Genomic DNA, 21,076 nt, shown 5'->3' on the forward strand with positions numbered 1-21,076 from the left:
CTTTTTTGTATAGTTCTTCTGTGTATTCTTGCCACCTCTTCTTAATATCTTCTTCTGTTAGGTCCATACCATTTCTGTCCTTTATTGTGCCCATCTTTGCATGAAATGTTCCCTTGGTGTCTCTAATTTTCTGGAAGAGACCTCTAGTCTTTCCCATTCTATTGTTTTCCTCTATTTCTTTGCATTGATCACTGAGGAAGGCTTTCTTATCTCTCCTTGCTATTCTTTGGAACTCTGCATTTAGATGGGTGTATCTTTCCTTTTCTCCTTTACCTTTCACCTCTCTTCTTTTCACAGCTATTTGTAAGGCCTCCTCAGACAACCATTTTGCCTTTTTGCATTTCTTTTTCTTGGGAGTGGTCTTGATCCCTGACTCCTGTACAATGTCACAAACCTCTGTCCATAGTTCTTCAGGCAGTCTGTCTATCAGATCTAATCCCTTGAGTCTCTTTGTCACTTCCACTGTATAATCGTAAGGGATTTGATTTAGGTCATACCTGAATGGTCTAGTGGTTTTCCCTACTCTCTTCAATTTAAGTCTGAATTTGACAATAAAGAATTTTTTTTCCTTTTTACAAAATGTCACTTTACTGACTGTACAAATGAAATATAATATCACACTAGATAAAAATAAACCAGTACATTTCTGGTTTGTTCCATCATCACTGTATTTTGATAACCACTCAGGGAATTCAGAGCCAATCCATGTTGAAACTGAATGCCCTTGGAAAGAAAGACAATTTCACAGTGTATTAAAACAGAATATGTTTTACTAAATATCTGATCATATACTAGGTATTGAGATCCGGGGTTGTGAGTACTACTGTTTTCCTTATTTGGGCTTGGACATTTCTTAGAATGCATGTACTGAAAATTATGATTAGGCAAGCTTGTTTAGTTTATTAATTTTTTAACAGATTAACAAAATTGGTTTTTTCCAATTTTGGTGCTTGGAGGGAAAGAAAGAGATTGTTGCACTAGTTCTTTTGAACCTTTTGCTCCTTCTAGTTCAGTTCAGTTCAGTTGCTAAGTCATGTCCGACTCTGCGACCCCACGGACTGCAGCACGCCAGGCTTCCCTATCCATCACCAACTCCCAGAGATTGCTCAAACTCATGTCCATTGAGATTTCAAAATAATTTGAAAATTAATAAATAATTTGAAAATTCAGTTTGAATATTCTTTCTTCCTTTACCTGAATTTATGCTTTAACCTTCAATTCCATTCTTATTCTACTTTCAGAAATGGTGAACAGAAAAGAAATATAGTCAGGAATGGGATCACAGTTAATTTGAACACAGAAAACTGTTGATTCTGATTATTCATTTTCAAATCTTTCAAAAATTCAAACAATTTTTGTGTAAATTAACTGCATAATTGAAGCTGTCTAAAATGTGGATTATTCACAGAAATTAAAATGGAAAACATGATAGGGCTTCTCAAGCATGTATATTAGAGAATCAAATGCAACCCATTATACTCATGCAAATTTTTTAAAGCTAAAGCGAAACGTCAAGTAAGCTCTATTGTAAGAAGCTTCTAACTTAGTCACAATCATAGATCCCAGTTGGGGAATGAAGCTTGAAGACAGGTTGAAGATGAAAAGGGGGCCAGCAGCTTCTATAGTGATGAGAAAGGAAAAATGGGAATGGGGAATTTCTCTTCTTCCACTTCCCTTCCAGTGGACACAGTTTCTCTTTTCTCTTGCCATTGGCAGCTCCAGCAGCAGTGATAAGAATCCTGTCATAGCCCTAGGAAGGGATATTAATATCACTTGTCCCATTCTCATTCCCTCTGCTTACAGTTCTTCCTCTGCCCCCTGGTTCTGGCATGAAAATAAAGGTAGGGGACTAGGGCAAAGACAGACTGCTTCAAAAGAAATGGTCTCAGATGCACAGCAGCAGAGATTTTTGATATGAGGTCTGTCATAGTGACAGAAATAGGAGGGGAAAAGATAATGGAGGAATAAGAATGTAAAATATAATATAGAATATAGGAATAAGATATAGAAGGAAAAAAGCAATGAGGGCAGAACATGCAAGTTCTTCATGTGTGAGAGGCAAAAAGCAAACAGGAATATTTAAGTCTGGGATATTTCAGAAATGATATTTTGAGAATGCAGATAGTATTTTAAATTAGTTTTAGAAATGACCATCCATGTGATTAAATCATTTAACAAAATGAGATTGTTCCTGTGATGACTACTACTACTGTGATGACTTACCTATATTTCCCTAATTTGCTTAGCAGGATATTGTTGAAATGGTGTCTTCAGCTGCTGAGGAATCATCTTTAACGAATGCCTTCTTGGCACAGGAAATTGAAAACTGTCCAATGGAATTGGTAAATAGATGTATAGTCTTGAGAATGTTCTTTAAAACTTTGTTCCTAAATAGTTAACACCTTATTTACCTTAAAATTATTTTTAGCTGTCATGTTACTTTCTAAAATTACCGTTTAAATTTGTGATCTTAACAAAGATGTGTATGATTAGCTTGACAGAGCATATGTAGAACTGCTTTGATCTTCTATTCTTTCTTTGATTTATTTTGAAATTTCAAGTAATGTTTTTAAAGATATGAGATTTTTATGCTTATCAAATGTAGTCCTGGTTAAAATGTTGATAGTCATTTTTTAAAGTTATTAAAACATCTCTAAAGAAACAGAGCTATATCATGGGGTATGCCTTTAGACATTTGAAATTTTATTTTTCAAATGAAAAAATGTTCTGACTTCTAGACATCAGAAAAAGGGAATGGTCTTTACTGACCATTTCCCATTCCTGACTGTATTTCTTATTGGTTCATCGTTTGTGGAAATAAAATAAGAATGAAATTGAAGGTTAAAGCATAAACTTTGGTTAAAGGAATACAAGGTTCAAAGGGAATGGTCTGCACAGAGGACCACAAGTCAATAGCAAAGCCTGAGCTAATATCTGACTCACCTGACTCCACAGAGATTACTGTCACCTTTCTATAATCCCTGTCCCACAGTGCTGAAGGCATTTTTAAGATTGTAATAAATTTTGACAAAAAGTTTCTTAGTAAATAATATCAAAGCACCTAGTAATGCCTAGTATTAGTTTGTTTTTAGATAAGTTATCTGTATAATGAGTTCCAAGACTATTAAATTGTTTTTTTTTCATATGACTGAATTCTCTGGATAATCTAGGACAGAATAAATACCTGAAAATTTTACCTGAAACGTCCAAACAGCTGAGCCAGAAGACAGATGAGTCACTTTCACCTTTCTCTTTGCTTCTCAGTTCAGTTCAGTTCAGTCACTCAGTCGTGTCCGACTCTTTGCGACCCCGTGAATCACATCACGCCAGGCCTCCCTGTCCATCACCAACACCTGGAGTCTACCCAAACCCATGTACATCCAGTCAGTGATGCCATCCAGCCATCTCATTCTCTGTCATCCCCTTCTCCTCCTGCCCCTAATCCTTCCCAGCATTAGGGTCTTTTCTAATGAGTCAACTCTTCGCATGAGGTGGCCAAAGTATTGGAGTTTCAACTTCAACATCAGTCCTTCCAGTGAACACCCAGGACTGATCTCCTTTAGGATGGACTGGTTGGATCTTCTTGCAGTCCAAGGGACTGTCAAGAGTCTTCTCCAGCACCACAGTTCAAAAGTATCAATTCTTCAGTGCTCAGCTGTCTTCACAGTCCAACTCTCACATCCATACATGACTACTGGAAAAACCATAGCCTTGGCTAGACAGACCTTTGTTGGCAAAGTAATGTCTCTGCTTTTAAATATGCTGTCTAGGGTGGTCATCACTTTCCTTCCAAGGAGTAAGCGTCTTTCAATTTCATGGCTGCAGTCACCATCTGCAGTGATTTTGGAGCCCCAAAAATAAAGTCTGACACTGTTTCCACTGTTTCCCCATCTATTTGCCATGAAGTGATGGGACCAGATCCCATGATCTTAGTTTTCTGAATGTTGACCTTTAAGCCAACTTTTTCACTCTCCTCCTTCACTTTCATCAAGAGGCTTTTTAGTTCCTCTTCACTTTCTGCCATAAGGGTGGTGTCATCTGCATATCTGAGGTTATTGATATTTCTCCCAGAAATCTTGATTCCAGCTTGTGCTTCTTCCAGCCCAGAGTTTCTCATGATGTACTCTGCATATAAGTTAAATAAGCAGGGTGACAATATGCAGCCTTGACGCACTCCTTTTCCTATTTGGAACCAGTCTGTTGTTCCATGTCCAGTTTTAACTTTTGTGTCCTGACCTGCATACAGGTTTCTCAAGAGACAGGTCAAATAGTCTGGTATTCCCATCTCTTTCAGAATTTTCCACAGTTTATTATGATCTACACAGTCAAAGGTTTGGCACAGTCAATAAAGCAGAAATAGATGCTTTTCTGGAACTCTCTTGCTTTTTTGATGATCCAGCAAATGTTGGCAGTTTGATCTCTGGTTCCTCTGCCTTTTCTAAAACAAGCTTGAACATCTGGAATTTCACAGTTCACGTATTGCTGAAGCCTGGCTTGGAAAATTTTGAGCATTACTTTACTAGCGTGTGAGATGAGCACAATTGTATGGTAGTTTGAGCATTCTTTGGGATTGGAATGAAAACTGACCTTTTCCAGTCCTGTGGCCACTGCTGAGTTTTCCAAATTTGCTGGCATATTGAGTGCATCACTTTCACAGCATCATCTTTCAGGATCTGAAATAGCTCAACTGAAATTCCATCAGCTCCACTAGCTTTGTTCGTAGTGTTGCTTTCTAAGGCCCACTTGACTTCACATTCTAGGATGTCTGGCTCTAGGTGAGTGATCACAGCATCGTGATTATCTGGGTCTTGAAGATCTTTTTTTGTACGGTTCTTCTGTTTTGTTGTTGTTGTTGTTTGTTTGTTTTTGTACAGTTCTTCTTTGCTTCTAGACACAGGTTATTTTCACATACAAGAAAACCACAACACAGCACAAGTTCAACTGTTTTAATAATCACCTAGGCTTTCCACACAATGGGCTCAGCTGTAGGGTATCCAGATAGATCAAGTAGACAGGCTTCAGCAAAGTGCACAGACTATTTTTTCTGAGGCTTTTCCTGGTTAGTTGAGTTGTACAATATAGGTGAAGCTGCAATCTCATGGATCTGTAACAAGGAGTTGGGCCATTACTTTTCACATTTGAAAAATAGCTTTTGTGTATTTAACAATAAAATAAAACATTAGTAATTGGGTGAACTAATTTATCCCACAATCAACTAGTAAGGAATAAACATAAATTTTACCTAGAAGAATTTAGAAAACTCTTCAGAATAATATTGACCATATTTTCAGATCAGTGTCTTTGGAATGTACAAAAGGATGCTGTAAGGCAGAACCAGGAAGCCAGTGCAGCTGGCAGGAATGGGGACTTGGCAGTCCCTTTAGCCTTAGATGATTTACAATATCATGTAGAATATTCTGAAGCTTTCTGAAGTCATCTTGGAGTCGATGAAATTGAAAGCACTGTTAGGAAGTGTCTGGGCTCCAGAAGTATACGTGAAAGCTTGACAAACAGTGGAGGTGTGATAAGGGTAACACAGAAGCTGTTAGGTTGCATGATAACAAAGATAACATAGGAAAAATTATGAAGTATTAATAGGTCAGATCCGTGCCACTTGCCCACCCCCACCCCAAACCCTTTGTAGACTTATCAGCACCTTTTTTAATTAGACTTTTTAAAATTAGACTTATCAGCACCTTTCCTATGCTCAGTTCTGTTCTCAGTTTATAAGTTGTTAGTTGGTAAGGAGACTTAGAGTGAGTTCCTGTGAAGGGATTTCAAGTTTACAATTTTTAAATATTATGGTGTTTCTGCAAGTGACTAAAAACTGAAAAGAAGATTGAAAAGTTGGATCTATTCACATAACATGAAAGACAGTGTGTTGATCTTTTTTTGGACAAGGAACCCTTGAAATTTGAAAGGTTCCTAACCCAACTGGACACAACTCACTAAACATCAGTTATTGTTAGAACCTTTATATCACCAGATAAATTCAAATAAAGATCTTTATAATGCATTTATTCTCTAGCTTTATGTTTACTCCTGTCATCTGAGTTCAGATTGACCAGAGCTGGGACAGTCCTAGCCAAAAGTGGTCATCTTTACCTTTAAAAGTAAGGGCACAATGCCTGGGATGCATCACCAATACAGATGCACAATCTCCTACTCTGGAGCCCCTTGTCAGAAGATAGCCTGGGAGCATAGATATCAGCCTATAAAAACTGAGCTGTATCTTTTTGTTAGTCTTATTCTCTCAACTGCAGATGATAATCTCCTTATTTGGCAGGACCCCATGTTACGGTTGTGTGTCTTGTGTTTCTTTCTACACTATGGCTGGCAGATAGTAAACAGTCAATAAATTTTGATTAAAGGAAATATTTTATCAATTATTCAAACAGGAGTTATGGGGGAATGAACAAAATATTGAGGCAGAAAGATGGAATTCAAGAATACTTCAGATGTTACATAGTTTGCAGGTAAGACTTGGTAGGGTTTATCAACACTGTTTTTAGTTTTAAAAATAAATAAAAAGTTAAGTTCAATCCTCTAGATATTAATAAAAATGAAACCATTTTCACTGTGTTCTTGTTGAGGCCAAATTACTCTATAGTGAAATTTATTGTAAGCTGTATACAGGGCTAAGTATGAGTTTGTTTTTGGTGCCCATGTGCTGTAATCAATTCTTACCCATATACATGTCCCTAGACATCTATGCTATGTCTCATTCTTGTGTGTAGCAGGCTGTCAACTAATTCTCAATATGTAATTAAATTTATAACAATTTAAGAACAAAACAGATAATTTCAAATTTTAACATAGTTTTATCAAAATAATTCATGCTTAGTCACCCAGTCATGTCCGACTCTTTGCAACCCCATAGACTGTAGCCTGCCAGGCTCCTCTGTCCATGGGATTTTTTTCCAGGTAAGAATATTGGAGTAGGTTGCCATTTCCACCTCCAGGGAATCTTCTTGATCCAAGAATCAAACCACTGCAGGCGAATTCTTTACCACTGAACCATTAGGGAAGCCCCATCCATGCATATAATTTTGAAAGTTCAGTAGTACTATGCTGTAAGGCTGAAAGGGAAGCACTGAAGTCTTTTGTCCTATCCCTTCCTTATCCCTAAGTTCTGCTTTCCAGAGGAAACTGAACTATTTCTTTTAGATTTATATCTATACTTTTAATTACAAGTTCTTACTCCTCTTTCCTAATATTTCAGCTTTACATTTTATCTGTTGACTTCTTTCAACAGAAAATGAAAATTTAACTTAGTTATATCTCCCCAACCCCAGTCTATCTTAAGCACAGTATTCAGCCATTATAGTGTTATAACTGTAATCATGATGCAGGTTTGATTGTCACAGAACCAAAATGTCAGTGGCTTAAAAAGAAATAAGTTCATTTCTCTCTCAGATAAAGTACTAACTGGTAATGCAACTATGCTCACAAAGTTGTCAGCGGCCAGGTGCCCTTTATCTCATTTTCTTTGTTCTCAGGATCCCAAATGGCTAACTATCCACCATGTCTGCATTCCAGTCAGCAGCAAAGTTTCCTTTAAGGGTACATCCTAGAAATTATATGCATCACATTTCACATTTAATTTCACATTAATTTCAGTTAATAATTTCACTACATCTAGCTGGGAAATGTAGTCCTTATCTGGTAACCATGGACCCAGCTAATAATTCTATTGCTGTGGAAGAAGAGAATAGATATTAAGGGACAACCATCAATTGCCACCACTATGTAAAAATTACTTTAAATTGAACCTTCATAGCATAATCACATTTCTTGTCAACTTTATAGTTTTTTTTTTAGTTAATCATGACCTCATTTTCCCCATTTGCTTAGTGTTTATATACCCATCCTTAATTCTTTTTCTAAACTCTCTGATAATAAAATAAAACAGCTTTTAGTATGATCAGCTACATCAGTTGATTCATCAGCTCCTTTTTTCTTTTGAAGATATCCTTCCCAGAGTTCATCCTACTCTTGTTCCAATTTGGACTAGTTACTCCACAGTTTTTGTCTTGGGACATTCTTTTACCATCACATGGGAATTCCTTTGTCTCTTTCTTATGTTCCTCTGTTTCTTGGTGCTTTGATCTTTATCTTGATTTTTTTTTTTTTGATGGTCAACATGCTCTCATAATTTCTTGAAATAAAGAGTGCATAGGTGATAGAGACCCTACATACAAGTCTGAAAATGTCTTTATTTTACCATAAACTTTATTGGATATATCTGAACATAGTTTGAAAATAATACCTCTCAGATATTGAAGGCTTTGTAACTTTTCTAGGCATCTGTGTTGTTAAGGAAAAGTCAGATGCTGCTTGGTTGGTGGTCCTTTGTAGGTGATCTTTATTTTCTCTCTGGAAGCTTTTAGATCTTTCCTTTATCCCTAGAACCTTGAAATTTCATTATGATGTGCTTTGGTATAGGTCGTTTTCATTTATTGTTCTAAGCATGTAGTAGATTCTTTATTCTGAGAGTTCACGTCCTTGAATTGGATTATTTTTTTATTTCTTGAATTTCCTCCTTGTTGGACTGCCTATGGGTCAGACATTGGATATTCTGAATTGCACCTTTACTTTTTAAAAAATCTTTTTTCCTCTATCTTGGTTTTGTCTTTTTATTCTTCTTTTCAGTCAGTTTAGTTGCTCAGTTGTGTCCGACTGTTTGCGACCCCAAGGACTGCAGCATGCCAGGCTTCCCTGTCCATCACAAACTCCCAGAGTTTACTCAAACTCATGTCCATTGAGTTGGTGATGCTATTCAACCATCTCATCCTCTGTTGTCCCCTTCTCCTGCCCTCAATCTTTCCCAGCATCAGGGTCTTTTCCAATGAGTCAGTTCTTCATATCAGGTGGCCAAAGTATTGGAGTTTCAGCTTCAACATCACTCCTTCCAATGAATATTCAGGACTGATTTCCTTTAGGATTGACTGGTTGGATCTCCTTGCAGTCCAAGGGACTCTCAAGAGTCTTCTCCAACAACACAGTTCAAAAGCATCAGTTCCTCAGTGCTCAGCTTTGTTTATAGTATAACTCTCACATCCATACATGACTACTGGAAAAACCATGCATAGCTTTGATTAGACGGACCTTTATTGGCAAAGTAATGTCTCTGCCTTTTAATATGACGTCTAGGTTGGTCATAACTTTTCTTCCAAGGAGCAAGCGTCTTTTAATTTCATGGCTGCAATCACCATTGCAGTGATTTTGGAGACCAAGAAAATAAAGTCTTTCATTGTTTCCCCATCTATTTGCCATGAAGTGATGGGACCAGATGCCATGATCTTAGTTTTCTGAATGTTGAGCTTTAAGCCAACTTTTTCTCTCTCCGCTTTCACTTTCATCAAGAGGCTCTTGAGTTCTTCTTTGCTTTCTGCCATAAGGGTGGAGTCATCTGCATATCTGAGGTTATTGATATTTCTCCCAGAAATCTTGATTCCAGCTTGTGCTTCATCCATGGTGCTTTCTCATGATGTACTCTGCATATAAATTAAATAAGCAGAGTGACAATATACAGCCTTGACATACTCTTTTCCTGATTTGGAACCAGTCTGTTGTTCCATGTTCAGTTCTAACTGTTGCTTCCTGACCGGCATACAGATTTCTCAGGAGGCAGGGCAGGTAGTCTGGTATTCCCATCTCTTGAAGAATTTTTCACAGTTTATTGTGATCCACACAGTCAAGGCATAGCCAGTAAAGCAGAAGTAGATGTTTTTCTGGACCTCTCTTGCTTTTTCGATGATCCAGCAGATGTTGACAATTTGATCTCTGGTTCCTCTGCCTTTTCTAAATCCAGCTTGAACATCTGGAAGTTCACGGTTCACATACTGTTGAAGCCTGGCTTGGAGAATTTCGAGCATTACTTTGCTAGCATGTGAGATGAGTGCAATTGTGCAGTAGTTTAAGCATTCTTTGGCATTGCCTTTCTTTGGAATTGGAATGAAAACTGACCTTTTCCAGTCCTGTGGCCACTGCTGAGTTTTCCAACTTTGCTGGTGTATTGAATGCAGCACTTTCACAGCATCATCTTTTAGGATTTGAAATAGCTCAACCGGAATTCCATCACCTCCACTAGCTTTGCTCGTAGTGATGATTCCTAAGACCCACTTAACTTTGCATTCAAGGATGTCTGGCTCTAGGTGAGTGATCATACCATTGTGATTATCTAGGTCGTGAAGATCTTTTTTGTATAGTTTTTCTGTGTATTCTTGCCACCTCTTCTTAATATCTTCTGCTTCTGTACCATTTCTGTCCATTATTGAGCCCATCTTTGCATGAAATGTTCCCCTGGTGTCTCTAATTTTCTTGAAGAGATCTCTAGTCTTTCCCATTCTATTGTTTTCCTCTATTTCCTCTATTGATTACTGAGGAAGCTTTCTTATCTCTCCTTGCTGTTCTTTGGAACTCTGCATTCAAATGGGTGTATACTTCCTTTTCTCCTTTGCCTTTCACTTCTCTTCTTTTCACAGCTATTTGTAAGGCCTCCTCAGAAAACCATTTTGCCTTTTTGCATTTCTTTCTTTGGGGATGGTCTTGATCCTTGACCCCTGTACAATGTCATGAACGTCTGTCCATAGTTCTTTATTGCTCTACAAGATTTCTTCAGCTTTATCCTCATTTTTATTGAATTTTTTTTGTTTTCCAGGAGTTTTTCTCATTATTAATTATTTTGTTTTATTAATAATTTTATTATTAATAATTTTATTTTTTAATTATTTTATTTTATAGCATCTGAACAGCTACCCACTCTAATATTCTAGCTTCGAGAACTCCATGGACTGTATAGTCCATGGGGTCACAAAGAGTTGGATACTATTGAGTGACTTTCACAATCCATTTATTTATATTTAATAGTGTTATTGAAGTATGATTAACATAACAATAAACCATACCTATTTGAAAATATATAGTTAGATAAATTTTGAAATATTTATGGAAACTCTCACCACAGTCAAGATAGTGAACATATCAATCTCCAGAAGGTTCCTTGTGTCTCTTGATAATCCCTTGTCTCATCTGCCCCACTGGTCCCCCTCCCCCAGCCCCCAGCAACCACTGACCTGTTTTCTCTCAATAGCATCCTAATCATTTTTTGTGGATGGTATCTTCTCTTAATTTTCAGAGGTTATAGCTTTCTCCTACTGTCCTCATTGTCTGTTTCCTTAGTGATTCTCTTGGATATTAGAAATTTTATCCAAGTGTTTAATAGATCTTTGTTTTTTATTTATGAATGAGACACCAAAAAGCTGATTGGAGGTTATATAAGCATGGGTGGGGCTTATAGACTTGTTGTCTTCATAGCGAGATAATTTTGAGTGTCCCCACCCCCGCCAATACATACGCACACAGATGTCATTATCTATAGAATTTTTTTCCTTGGAATGGTATATTTTTGCATGTTCATATATACTGTCTAGAAGATATAAGCATGACGTCCATGGTTAAGGAACCAAAAGGGAGTAAGGGAAAAGCTGGCAGTCTCACTGTTTAGACATCAGAATTTCCCTTGACTGCTCCCCGCCCCCCTCCCCGCCCCCGCCCCCGCCCCAGCCCCAGCCCCCCGCCCCCCGCCCCAGTTTGTAACACTTCTCTTCCACTATCCACAGTGCCTCCTATCCCAAGTCTAAAACCTCATGGTTGGTATCTCCAGAAAGACAACTTTCTGCCTCCTGCTAGGGTTAGGGACTAATGGTCTCCTGGTTCTGTGAGGTAGTGGAGTAAACCTGAGGGTCTAATTGTTTCCAAGTAGCCTTTTAAGGAATTCTCATGTTTTTAACTTCACACTTCATTTCCAGCCTGTGACATACTGCTGCCTATAATTACTGATCTTTTCCTAGGTTTTCTTTCATTTAGGGGTTTTGTTTCTGTTTTGTTCAAATGTGTTTGTTGGGATGGTTTCCCATTCATCTTGATTTTGGATTCTTTGGTGCTGCTTCTGTCTGAAGCAGCATCCTTCAGTAAGCCTTGCTTTTATTTCTGTAGGGTGGCCACAACAAGGAGCAGCTGACACACAAAACTACTAGTGTTTGTGCATGGCTAGAGCCGGTGGTGATTTTATAGTATCCTGGGCATTTCACATCCATAGAGTAGGAATTGGGCTCTGGACCACATGCTTCTTCTCATGTTTCCTCTTCTCCTCTTTTGGAGAAGGATCAAGGAGATCCTTTGCAAGAGGCACGTTCTCATAGGGAGGTTTTCTCTGCTGGAAATGCTCCTTTTTTCCACATTTTTCATGTTTTATTGTACTTACACTCAAATTTCACCATTAAATACTGAGCATAAATATATGCTGGCCTTATGTCCAGATTTTTGAAATGCAAAGATAAATTGATGAATGGCTTTAACAATGTGATATAGTAGACACTTTAGGGAGTGTGATATAGTAGACACTATAGGATATAGTAAACTCTATAGGGAGAGGAAGACAGATATGAAGCTTTGGGTTGCAGTTGGAGGAAAAACCCATTAGGGACTGAACTGAGAGGTCTTTGGTTGCTGACAGAATCTCTCCTGACTTCAGACTTTAAACAAACTAGAGTTGTTTAAAGTGAGTTTTTTGATTGGTATACAAAAACCACTGAATTGTGTAAAATCTCTATTAGTCATGAGAAATAGAAGGAACAAGATTGATTAAGGAATTGGCACATGCCAATTTGAGTCATAGGGTCTAGCCAGTCAAAAGTGAGCAGGGCTGGCTAGAGGCTGAAAATCCACTGGACGTTGCAGTTCACTAATCTCAGTCTAGAGGTTACTACATTCCTCAGAAATTCTTGTTCTCCAAATAAGTTCCTAAAATGCTTTCCATAAGCAGGGTCTAGTTTCTGTATCTCAAATTGTCTTGCCTTTTGCTGATTCTCCTCTCTGCTGGCGTTTAGGTTTCAGCTTTCTCTAAATCTGATAATTCTTCCACTTTGTATTTCTCTTCTTCCTTTATTTCTTTACCTTCATTTTAGAGGAGCTCCTGGAGGAAACAGAATAATCCTCTCAGGGTGTTTTTCAAAAGAGTTCTTGAAATTTACGAGGCTGTCTCTGCTCTCTCCCTGGGGAAAACCACCCAAACCACATCTTGTCTCCTCAAGAGAGGGAATAAATGAAGGCTTGGCGTGCCATCTCAAAGGTTGCTGACACTGTGCTATGCTACTTCTTTGGTTGAGATTAAAGTATGATAAAATATTTAACTTGTCAATTTGTTAAAAGTTAGTGTTGGTTGCTCAGTTGTGTCCGACTCTTTGTGACCCCATGGACTGTAACCCACCAGGCTCATCTCTCCATTAAATTTGCCAGGCAAGAATACTGGAGTGGGTAGTCATTCCCTTCCCCAGGGGATCTTCCAGAGCCAGGGACTGAATCTGTGTCTCATGCATTACAGGCAGATTCTTTACCATCTGAGCCATCAGTCAAGTGTTATGGACTGGCAAAAAAAAAAAAAAGACCCTTATATATGGTCTTTTTAAAAAAATGCTTCACAACTACCAAACTAGTATAATATTCACCGGGATACTGGCCAGTATTCACCATAGTATTTCTAACTAAAACACAATACTCCTTCTCTAGAAATCTGATTCCAAGTGCAGTCTAATTAAATACTTTATTGTATGTCAGTTTTTCAACTAGATTCACAGGTGTCCTATAGTGAACCAATGTCTTTTTAATCTGTGCAAAGAAACTGGGAGATATTTATTTAGTCATATTCCCCTGCCATTACATTTACCACTAGAGTTGTTTAGTTAACTCCACCCTGCGGCACCTATAAAACAAGCCTGACAGGCTGATAATCATTGTTTTTGAAGATTGCCAAGGTCCTGTGGACTTTTTTCTGCCTGCAAGTCTCAATTAATTGCACTTTTCCCAGGAGCCATTTATGTTAACATCAATAGACCTAACATTTGTATAACACACTGAAATTTGTATAACACTTTAGAGTTCTTTTGCGTGTATTTTCTCAATGAACCAAGCTGTGCTCAATGACCTATTTTTTTTTGTTGTTTCCTAATGAATCATTTGCATTTCTCCATTTAAGAATTTCAGTCACTTATCAAAAATACCAATATTTATTGTTCATTATACATCCACAGCCTGCTTTGTTTCTAATGATCTTATTTCCCTTTCCTCTTTTATAATTGTTTTCCCAGGAATCCAACAAGATGGGAATGCAGTACTTTAGTCTGATGAAGCTCTGCAGATATAGTGACCGAAAACAAACTGCTGCCAAATTTTATAGCTTTCTTATCCTAAAAAAACATCAGGCTATTGAGCTGAGCCAGAGTGCTCCCTATGCAGATATTATAGCTACAGTGGGACCAATGTTCCATAAAATGTGAAGGAAATCCAGAACATGCAGATTTATGTCATCATTGGAATTTCTGTATAGATTGTTCAGTTTAATGCAGAAGCCGTCTGGAAGCAGCTGAAGGTCTGATCCATTTCATAGATAGGTTGAGCTCATATTTCATAGATAGACAGGTTGAGCCCATATTTCCTCTTTGTAAGTTCAGAATAATCATAGGCATAATTAGAAACCTATATGCTTCCAGAAATAATTGTAGCTAAGCAATATTTTTAACTTAGTTGACTTGAATGCATATCATTTACCATTTCCTTGACTTGAATGTTGCATTTAGGATACATTTTTAAAATACTTTGTGTATTCAAGGATTTTTATAAGGTGGATTATTTACTTAAATTTTATAACTTAATATTATTAATTATTAATAAATATTAGTAATTAATAATTAACACTTTCTTATTTCTCCACAACAATAATTTATTTGATTATAATGCATATCACTCCTGGTTTGATATAATGCCCTGGCTTTTAATCTAATATCTTAATCAAAGAGTTATAAAATTTTTCTTAGTCTCAAGTTATATGAGTCTAATATAATATGGCTTTAGTCTAATTATAGTTCATGCAACCTGTTTATTTACTATTAATGATTATTATGGCTATCATTTATGTATCAGCAAAACTAACATTAGAAAAAATTAATGGATGCTTATTCAACATGTTGTTTTCAGCTATAATTCAAGTAAAGATAACTAAAATAAATGTTCTTTATATGGTGTATATTGAGCATTTTTGACATTAAAACCAAAGGTTTTCTTTCTTAGTTGAAGTTTGAGTTAAGAGATTTTCATGTAATGCTCTGTGAGCTCCATACGATTGTATCTGGAATTATGCTACAGACTAAATTCTAAATGGCCCCTGTGAATGTATTAACTATAAGTTTTAGATGTCAAAATTGCCTTTTAAAAAATTTCCTTTGATTTTTAATTAACACACGAAAGATTGACTTTTTTATTTTAGTACACAGTTAATGAATTTTACAGGTATAGATTCCTATGAGCACCATTAGAACCAGGGTACCAAAAAAATGCCTTCTACTAACCCTTTGTAGTCACACCCTTCCCCCATTCTAACTCCTGGAAACTACTCTTCTACATGACTATAGTTTTACTTTTTAAGAATGTCATACAAATGGAATTATATAGTAAGTAACCTTTTTTCAGACTGACTTCTTGCATTCTATCTTTGAGATTAGTACAAATTATAGCATGTATCAGGGCTTCAATCCTATATATGGTTAAGTAGTAGTCTGTTGTCGGGATATACCACAGTTTATGTATCCATTTACCCCCTGAAGGACATTTATATTGTTTAACAATTAAAAATAGAGCTGCTGCATATACCTGTGTACAGTTTTTGTGTGAATATAAGTTTCTAATTTTCTAAGGTAAATATCTAGGCCTGGGTCATATGGCCAGTGCATGTTTAACTTTATAAGAAACTAACAAATTATTTTCCAGATGTACCTTTTTGCATTCCTATTAGCAATGTATGTGAGTTCCAGTTGACTTTTTGTTTACTTTTTTATTTTGAGATAACTGTAGGTTCACATGAACTTGTGAAAAACAATACGGATCCTGTATACCCTTCATCCAGTTTCCCCAATGGTAACATCTTACATATTTATGGTACAATATCAGGGAAACTGACATTGATACAGTCTGCTCACTTTATTCATATCTCACCAGTTTTACATGCACTCATTTGTTTGTGTGTGTTTAGAATGAATGTGTTCGTTCAGTCGTGTCTGACTCTTTGCAACCCCGTGGACTCCTGGTGGACTCCCCACCAGGATTCTCAGTCCATGGAATTTTTCAGGCAAGAGTACTGGAGTGGGTTGCCATTTCCTTCGCCAGGGGATCTTCCCAACCCAGGGATCAAACCCGGGTCTCCTGCACTGCAGGCAGACGCTTTACCATCTGAGCCCCCTGTGTGTGTTTGAAGTGAAGTTGCTCAGTCATGTCCGACTCTTTGCGACCCCATAGACTGTAGCCTGCCAGGCTCCTCTGTCCACGGGATTTTCCAGGCAATAGTTCTGGAGTGGATTGCCATTTCCTTCTCCAAGGGATCTTCCCAACCCAGGGCTCGAACCCCGGTCTCCCGCATTGTAGACAGATGCTTTACTGTCTGAGCCACCAGTGAAGTCTTGTGTGTGTTTAGTTCTATGCAACTGTATTACATAGGTGGCTTCATGTGACCACCACCACAGTCAAGAAATAGAACAGTTCTTTCACAGGAATCACCTGTGTTACTTTTTTGTAGCTACTGCCACTTCCTTCAGTACTTTCCTCCCTAGCCCCTGAAGACCTTTAGCCTGTTCTCCATCTTTATAATTTTGTCATTAATATAGTTGACTTTTGCAGGTTAATTTTATACCCTGTTACAGTTACAGTTCAGTCACTCAGTCGTGTCTGACTCTTTGTGACCCCATGAACCACAGCACGGCAGGCCTCCCTGTCCATCACCAACTCCCGGAGTTCACTCAAACTCATGTCCATTGAGTCGGTGATGCCATCCAACCATCTCATCCTCTGTCATCCCCTTCTCCTCATGCCCTCAATGTTTCCCAACATTAGGGTCTTTTCAAATGAGTCAGCTTGTCGCATTAGGTGGCCAAAATATTGAAGTTTCAGCTTCAAACATCAGTCCTTCCAATGAATACCCAGGACTGATCTCTTTTAGGATGGACTGGTTGGATCTCCTTGCAGTCCAAGAGACTCTCAAGAGTCTTTTCCAACACCACAGTTCAAAAGCATCAATTCTTCGGCACTCAGCTTTCTTTATAGTACAACTCTCACATCCATACTTGACCACTGGAAAAACCATAGTCTTGACTAGACAGATCTTTGTTGACAAGGTAATGTCTCTGCTTTTTAATATGCTGTCTAGGTTGGTCATAATTTTCCTTCCAAGGAGTAAGCGTCTTTTAATTTCATGGCTGCAATCACCATCTGCAGTGATTTTGGACCCCCCCCAAATTAAGTCAGCCACTGTTTCCACTGTTTCCCCATCTATTTGCTGTGAAGTGATGGGACCAGATGCCATGATCTTCATTTTCTTAATGTTGAGCTTTAAGCCAACTTTTTCACTCTCCTCTTTAACTTTCATCAAGAGGCTCTTTAGTTCTTTGCTTTCTGCCATAAGGGTAGAGTCTTCTGCATATCTGAGGTTATTGGTATTTCTCCCAGCAATCTTGATTCCAGCTTGTACTTCTTCCAGCCCAGCGTTTCTCATGATGAGCAGCGTGACAATATACTCCTTTTCCTATTTGGAACTGGTCTGTTGTTCCATGTCCAGTTCTAACTGTTGCTTCCTGACCGGCATACAGGTTTCTCAAGAGGCAGGTCAAATGGTCTGGTATTCCCATCTCTTTCAGAATTCTCCACAGTTTATTGTGATCTACACAGTCAAAGGCTTTGGCACAGTCAATAAAGCAGAAATAGATGCTTTTCTGGAACTCTCTTACTTTTTCAATGATCCAGCGAATGTTGGCAATTTGATCTCTGGTTCCTCTGCCTTTTCTAAAACCAGCTTGAACATCTGGAAGTTCACGGTTCACATATTGCTGAAGGCTGGCTTGACGAATTTTGAGCATTACTTTACTAGCATGTGAGATGAGCACAATTGTGTAGTAGTTTGAGCATTCTTTGGCATTGTCTTTCTTGGGGATTGAAATGAAAACTGACCTTTTCCAGTCCTGTGGCCACTGCTGAGTTTTCCAGATTTGCTGACATATTGAGTGCATCACTTTCACAGTGTCATCTTTTAGGATTTGAAATAGCTCAACTGTAATTCCATTACCTCCACTAGTTTTGTTTGTAGTGATACTTCCCAAGGCCCACTTGACTTCACATTCCATGATGTCTGGCTTTAGGTGAGTGATCACACCATCGTGATTATCTGGGTCTTGAAGATCTTTTTTGTATAGTTCTTCTGTGTATTCTTGCCATCTTGTGACCTTGCTAAACTCACAAATTACTTTTAGAACTTTGTTTTTTTGTAGATTCCTTGGGGTTTTTTACAGACTATCATGACTGCAAATAGGGACAGTTTAATTTCCTCCTTTCTAATCTATTCCCAGTGCAAGAAGGAACTCATTCCTTCCATTCACCATTAAATATGATGTTAGGGTTAGTTTGTTTTGTATGTTGTGTGGGTAAGGGTGGGGTAGTGGTGGGTTTGGGCATGTGTCAGTAATTTTTTCAGGTTGAGGATATTCCTTTTTATTCCTAATTTGCTGAGAGGTGTTTGTTTGTTTTTATCATAAGTAGGTATTGAATTTTTGTGTATTCACAGTATTACAGAAGCAATACCATTATCTAATTTTAGAACAGTTTCATCATCTAAAAAGCAATCCTGTACTCATAAGCAATGACTCCTCACCCCTCCTTCCCCTCAACTCTTGGCAACAACTAATCCACTTTTTGTTAGTCATATAATATATGGCCTTTTTCACTTAGCATAATGTTTATCTATGTTGTAGAATGTATCTGTACTTTATTCCTTTTAATGGCTAAATTAATATTCCATTATATGGATATGCATTTTGTTTATCCATTCATCAGTTGGTAAACGTGGCTTGTTTCCATTTTGTTGTTGTTGTTTCCATTTTTTACTATTATAAATAATGTTGCTCTGAACAAGAGTTTGTAAGTTATAAGTTTTTTTGTATACATGTTTTCTCTTTCTTGGATATATACGTAGGAGTAGAATTTCCGGGTCAAATGATAATTTTATGTTTAACTATTGAAGGAATTTGGAGAAGGAAAGGGCAACCCACTCCAATATTCTTGCCTAGAGAATCCCGTGGACAGAGGAGCCTGGTGGACTGCTGTCCATAGGGACACACAGAGTCGGACACGACTGGAGCAACTTAGCATGCATGCATGCATTGGAGAAGGAAATGGCAACCCACTCCAGTATTCTTGCCTGGAGAATCTCAGGGACAGAGGAGCCTGGTGGTGGGCTTTCGTCTATGGGGTCGCACACAGTCGGACACGACTGAAGTGACTTAGCAGCAGCAGCAGTGTTAAAGGAATTATCAAACTGTTTTACAAAATATCTGTGCCTTTTTACATTTCTACCAACAATGTATGAGTTCCAATTTCTCTATATTTTCACCAGTACTTGTTATTGCCCCTTTTTTTAATTACAGCTATCCTAGTGAGTTTTAAGTAATATCTCATGATTTTGATTTCCATTTTCCTAATAACTTATGATGTTAAGAATCTTTCCATATGGACTTGCTAGCATTTTGTTTAGGATGTTTGCATCTGTGTTCATGAGGGATATTTGTCTGTATTTGTCTTTTCTTGTACTGTCTTTTTCTGATCTTGGGATCAGTATGGTACTGACCTCATAAAAATTACTTGGAAATTGTTTCTTCCTATTTTATTTTTCTGTGAAAAGACTATGTAGAATTTTTACTATTTCCTCTTTAAGTGTTTGGTAGAATTAACCCATGAAACCATCTGGATCTGGAGATTTATATTTTAGAAGGTTTTAAACTATGAGTTCAATTTTTTTTTAATAATTGTAAGGCTATGCAGTTGTCTATTTCATTTTGGGTGAGTTTTCCTGGTTTGTGGTTTCCAAAGAATTGTTCCATTTCATCTAAATTGTGTACAGTTTTTTGGAGTGTTCCCTGATTATCCTTTTAATATCTTCAGGGTCCATAGTAATAACCCCTCTTTCATTCTAGATACTGTTAATTTCTGTCTTCTTTTTTCTTTTCAGTCATATTAGGGGCATATTAATTTTATTGGTCTTTTCAAAGCTTTTGGTTTCATTGACTTTCTCCTTTGCTTTTCTTTTTTCAATTTCATTGATTTCTACTGTGATATTTATTATTTCCTTCCTGCAGCTTGGTTTGAGTTTATTTTTCTCTTGTTTTTTAGTTTTATTAAGGTAGAAGCTTAATTGATTTGGGAACTTCCTTCTTTAAACATTTAATGCTATTTGTTTCCATCCAAGCACTGCTTTAAGTTGCATTGCACTAATTTCGATAAGTTGTATTTTCAGTTTTGTTCAGTTCAAAATATATTCTAATTTTCCTTGAAACTTCCCCTTTAACCTGTGGATTATTTAGAAGTATGTTGTTTAATTTTCAAGGGAGAATTTCCTGTTACCTTTATGTAATTATTCTATTCATTATGGTCTGAGAACATGCTTTAAATGATTTTGATTCTTTTAAATTTACTAATGTTTGTTTTATGATCTAGTATGGTGGTCTGTCTTGAAAACAATATGTTCTGTAGTTGATAGGTGGAGTGTTCTATAAATGTCAGTTGAACCTAGTTGTAATAGTGCTTTTCAGTTCTTCCATATCCTAGCTTATTTTCTGTCTACTAGTTCTACTGAGTACAGAAAAAGGAGTGTTTGTGTCTGCAGCTATGATTGTGAATCTGTTTCTCCATGCAGTTCTTTTTTTTTAATTTTTATTTTTACTTTATTTTGCTTTACAATACTGTATTAGTTTTGCCATACATTGACATGAATCAGCCACGGGTGTACATGAGTTCCCAATCCTAAACCTCCCTCCCGCCTCCCACCCCATATCATCTCTCTGGATCTTCCCCGTGCACCAGCCCCAAGCATCCTGTATCCTGTATCGAATGTAGACTGGCAATTCGTTTCTTACATGATAGTATACATGTTTCAATGCCATTCTCCCAAATCATCCCACCCTCTCCCTTTCCCACAGAGTCCAAA

General features: G+C 37.4%; 1 protein-coding gene across 2 annotated transcripts in view; it reads left to right on the forward strand.

The window, feature by feature from the left end:
• The window catches only part of RAD21L1 (RAD21 cohesin complex component like 1), a 35,808-nt gene extending 21,295 nt beyond the window's left edge, over positions 1-14,513 (forward strand). Inside the window, exons 11-13 of one of the 2 annotated variants that reach the window (XM_040247649.1) lie at positions 2,247-2,342; positions 6,399-6,476; positions 14,151-14,513. In XM_040247649.1, coding sequence (XP_040103583.1) covers positions 2,247-2,342; positions 6,399-6,476; positions 14,151-14,339 — 363 coding nt within the window. In that variant the 3' untranslated portion in view covers positions 14,340-14,513. The remainder of the gene's footprint in view (positions 1-2,246; positions 2,343-6,398; positions 6,477-14,150) is intronic. The other variant, XM_040247650.1, reaches the window with a different exon arrangement.
• The last annotated feature ends 6,563 nt before the right edge of the window (positions 14,514-21,076 follow it).

This window comes from Oryx dammah, unplaced genomic scaffold (genome assembly GCF_014754425.2).
Source record: "Oryx dammah isolate SB20612 unplaced genomic scaffold, SCBI_Odam_1.1 HiC_scaffold_10, whole genome shotgun sequence".
Taxonomy (NCBI): Eukaryota; Metazoa; Chordata; class Mammalia; order Artiodactyla; family Bovidae; genus Oryx; species Oryx dammah.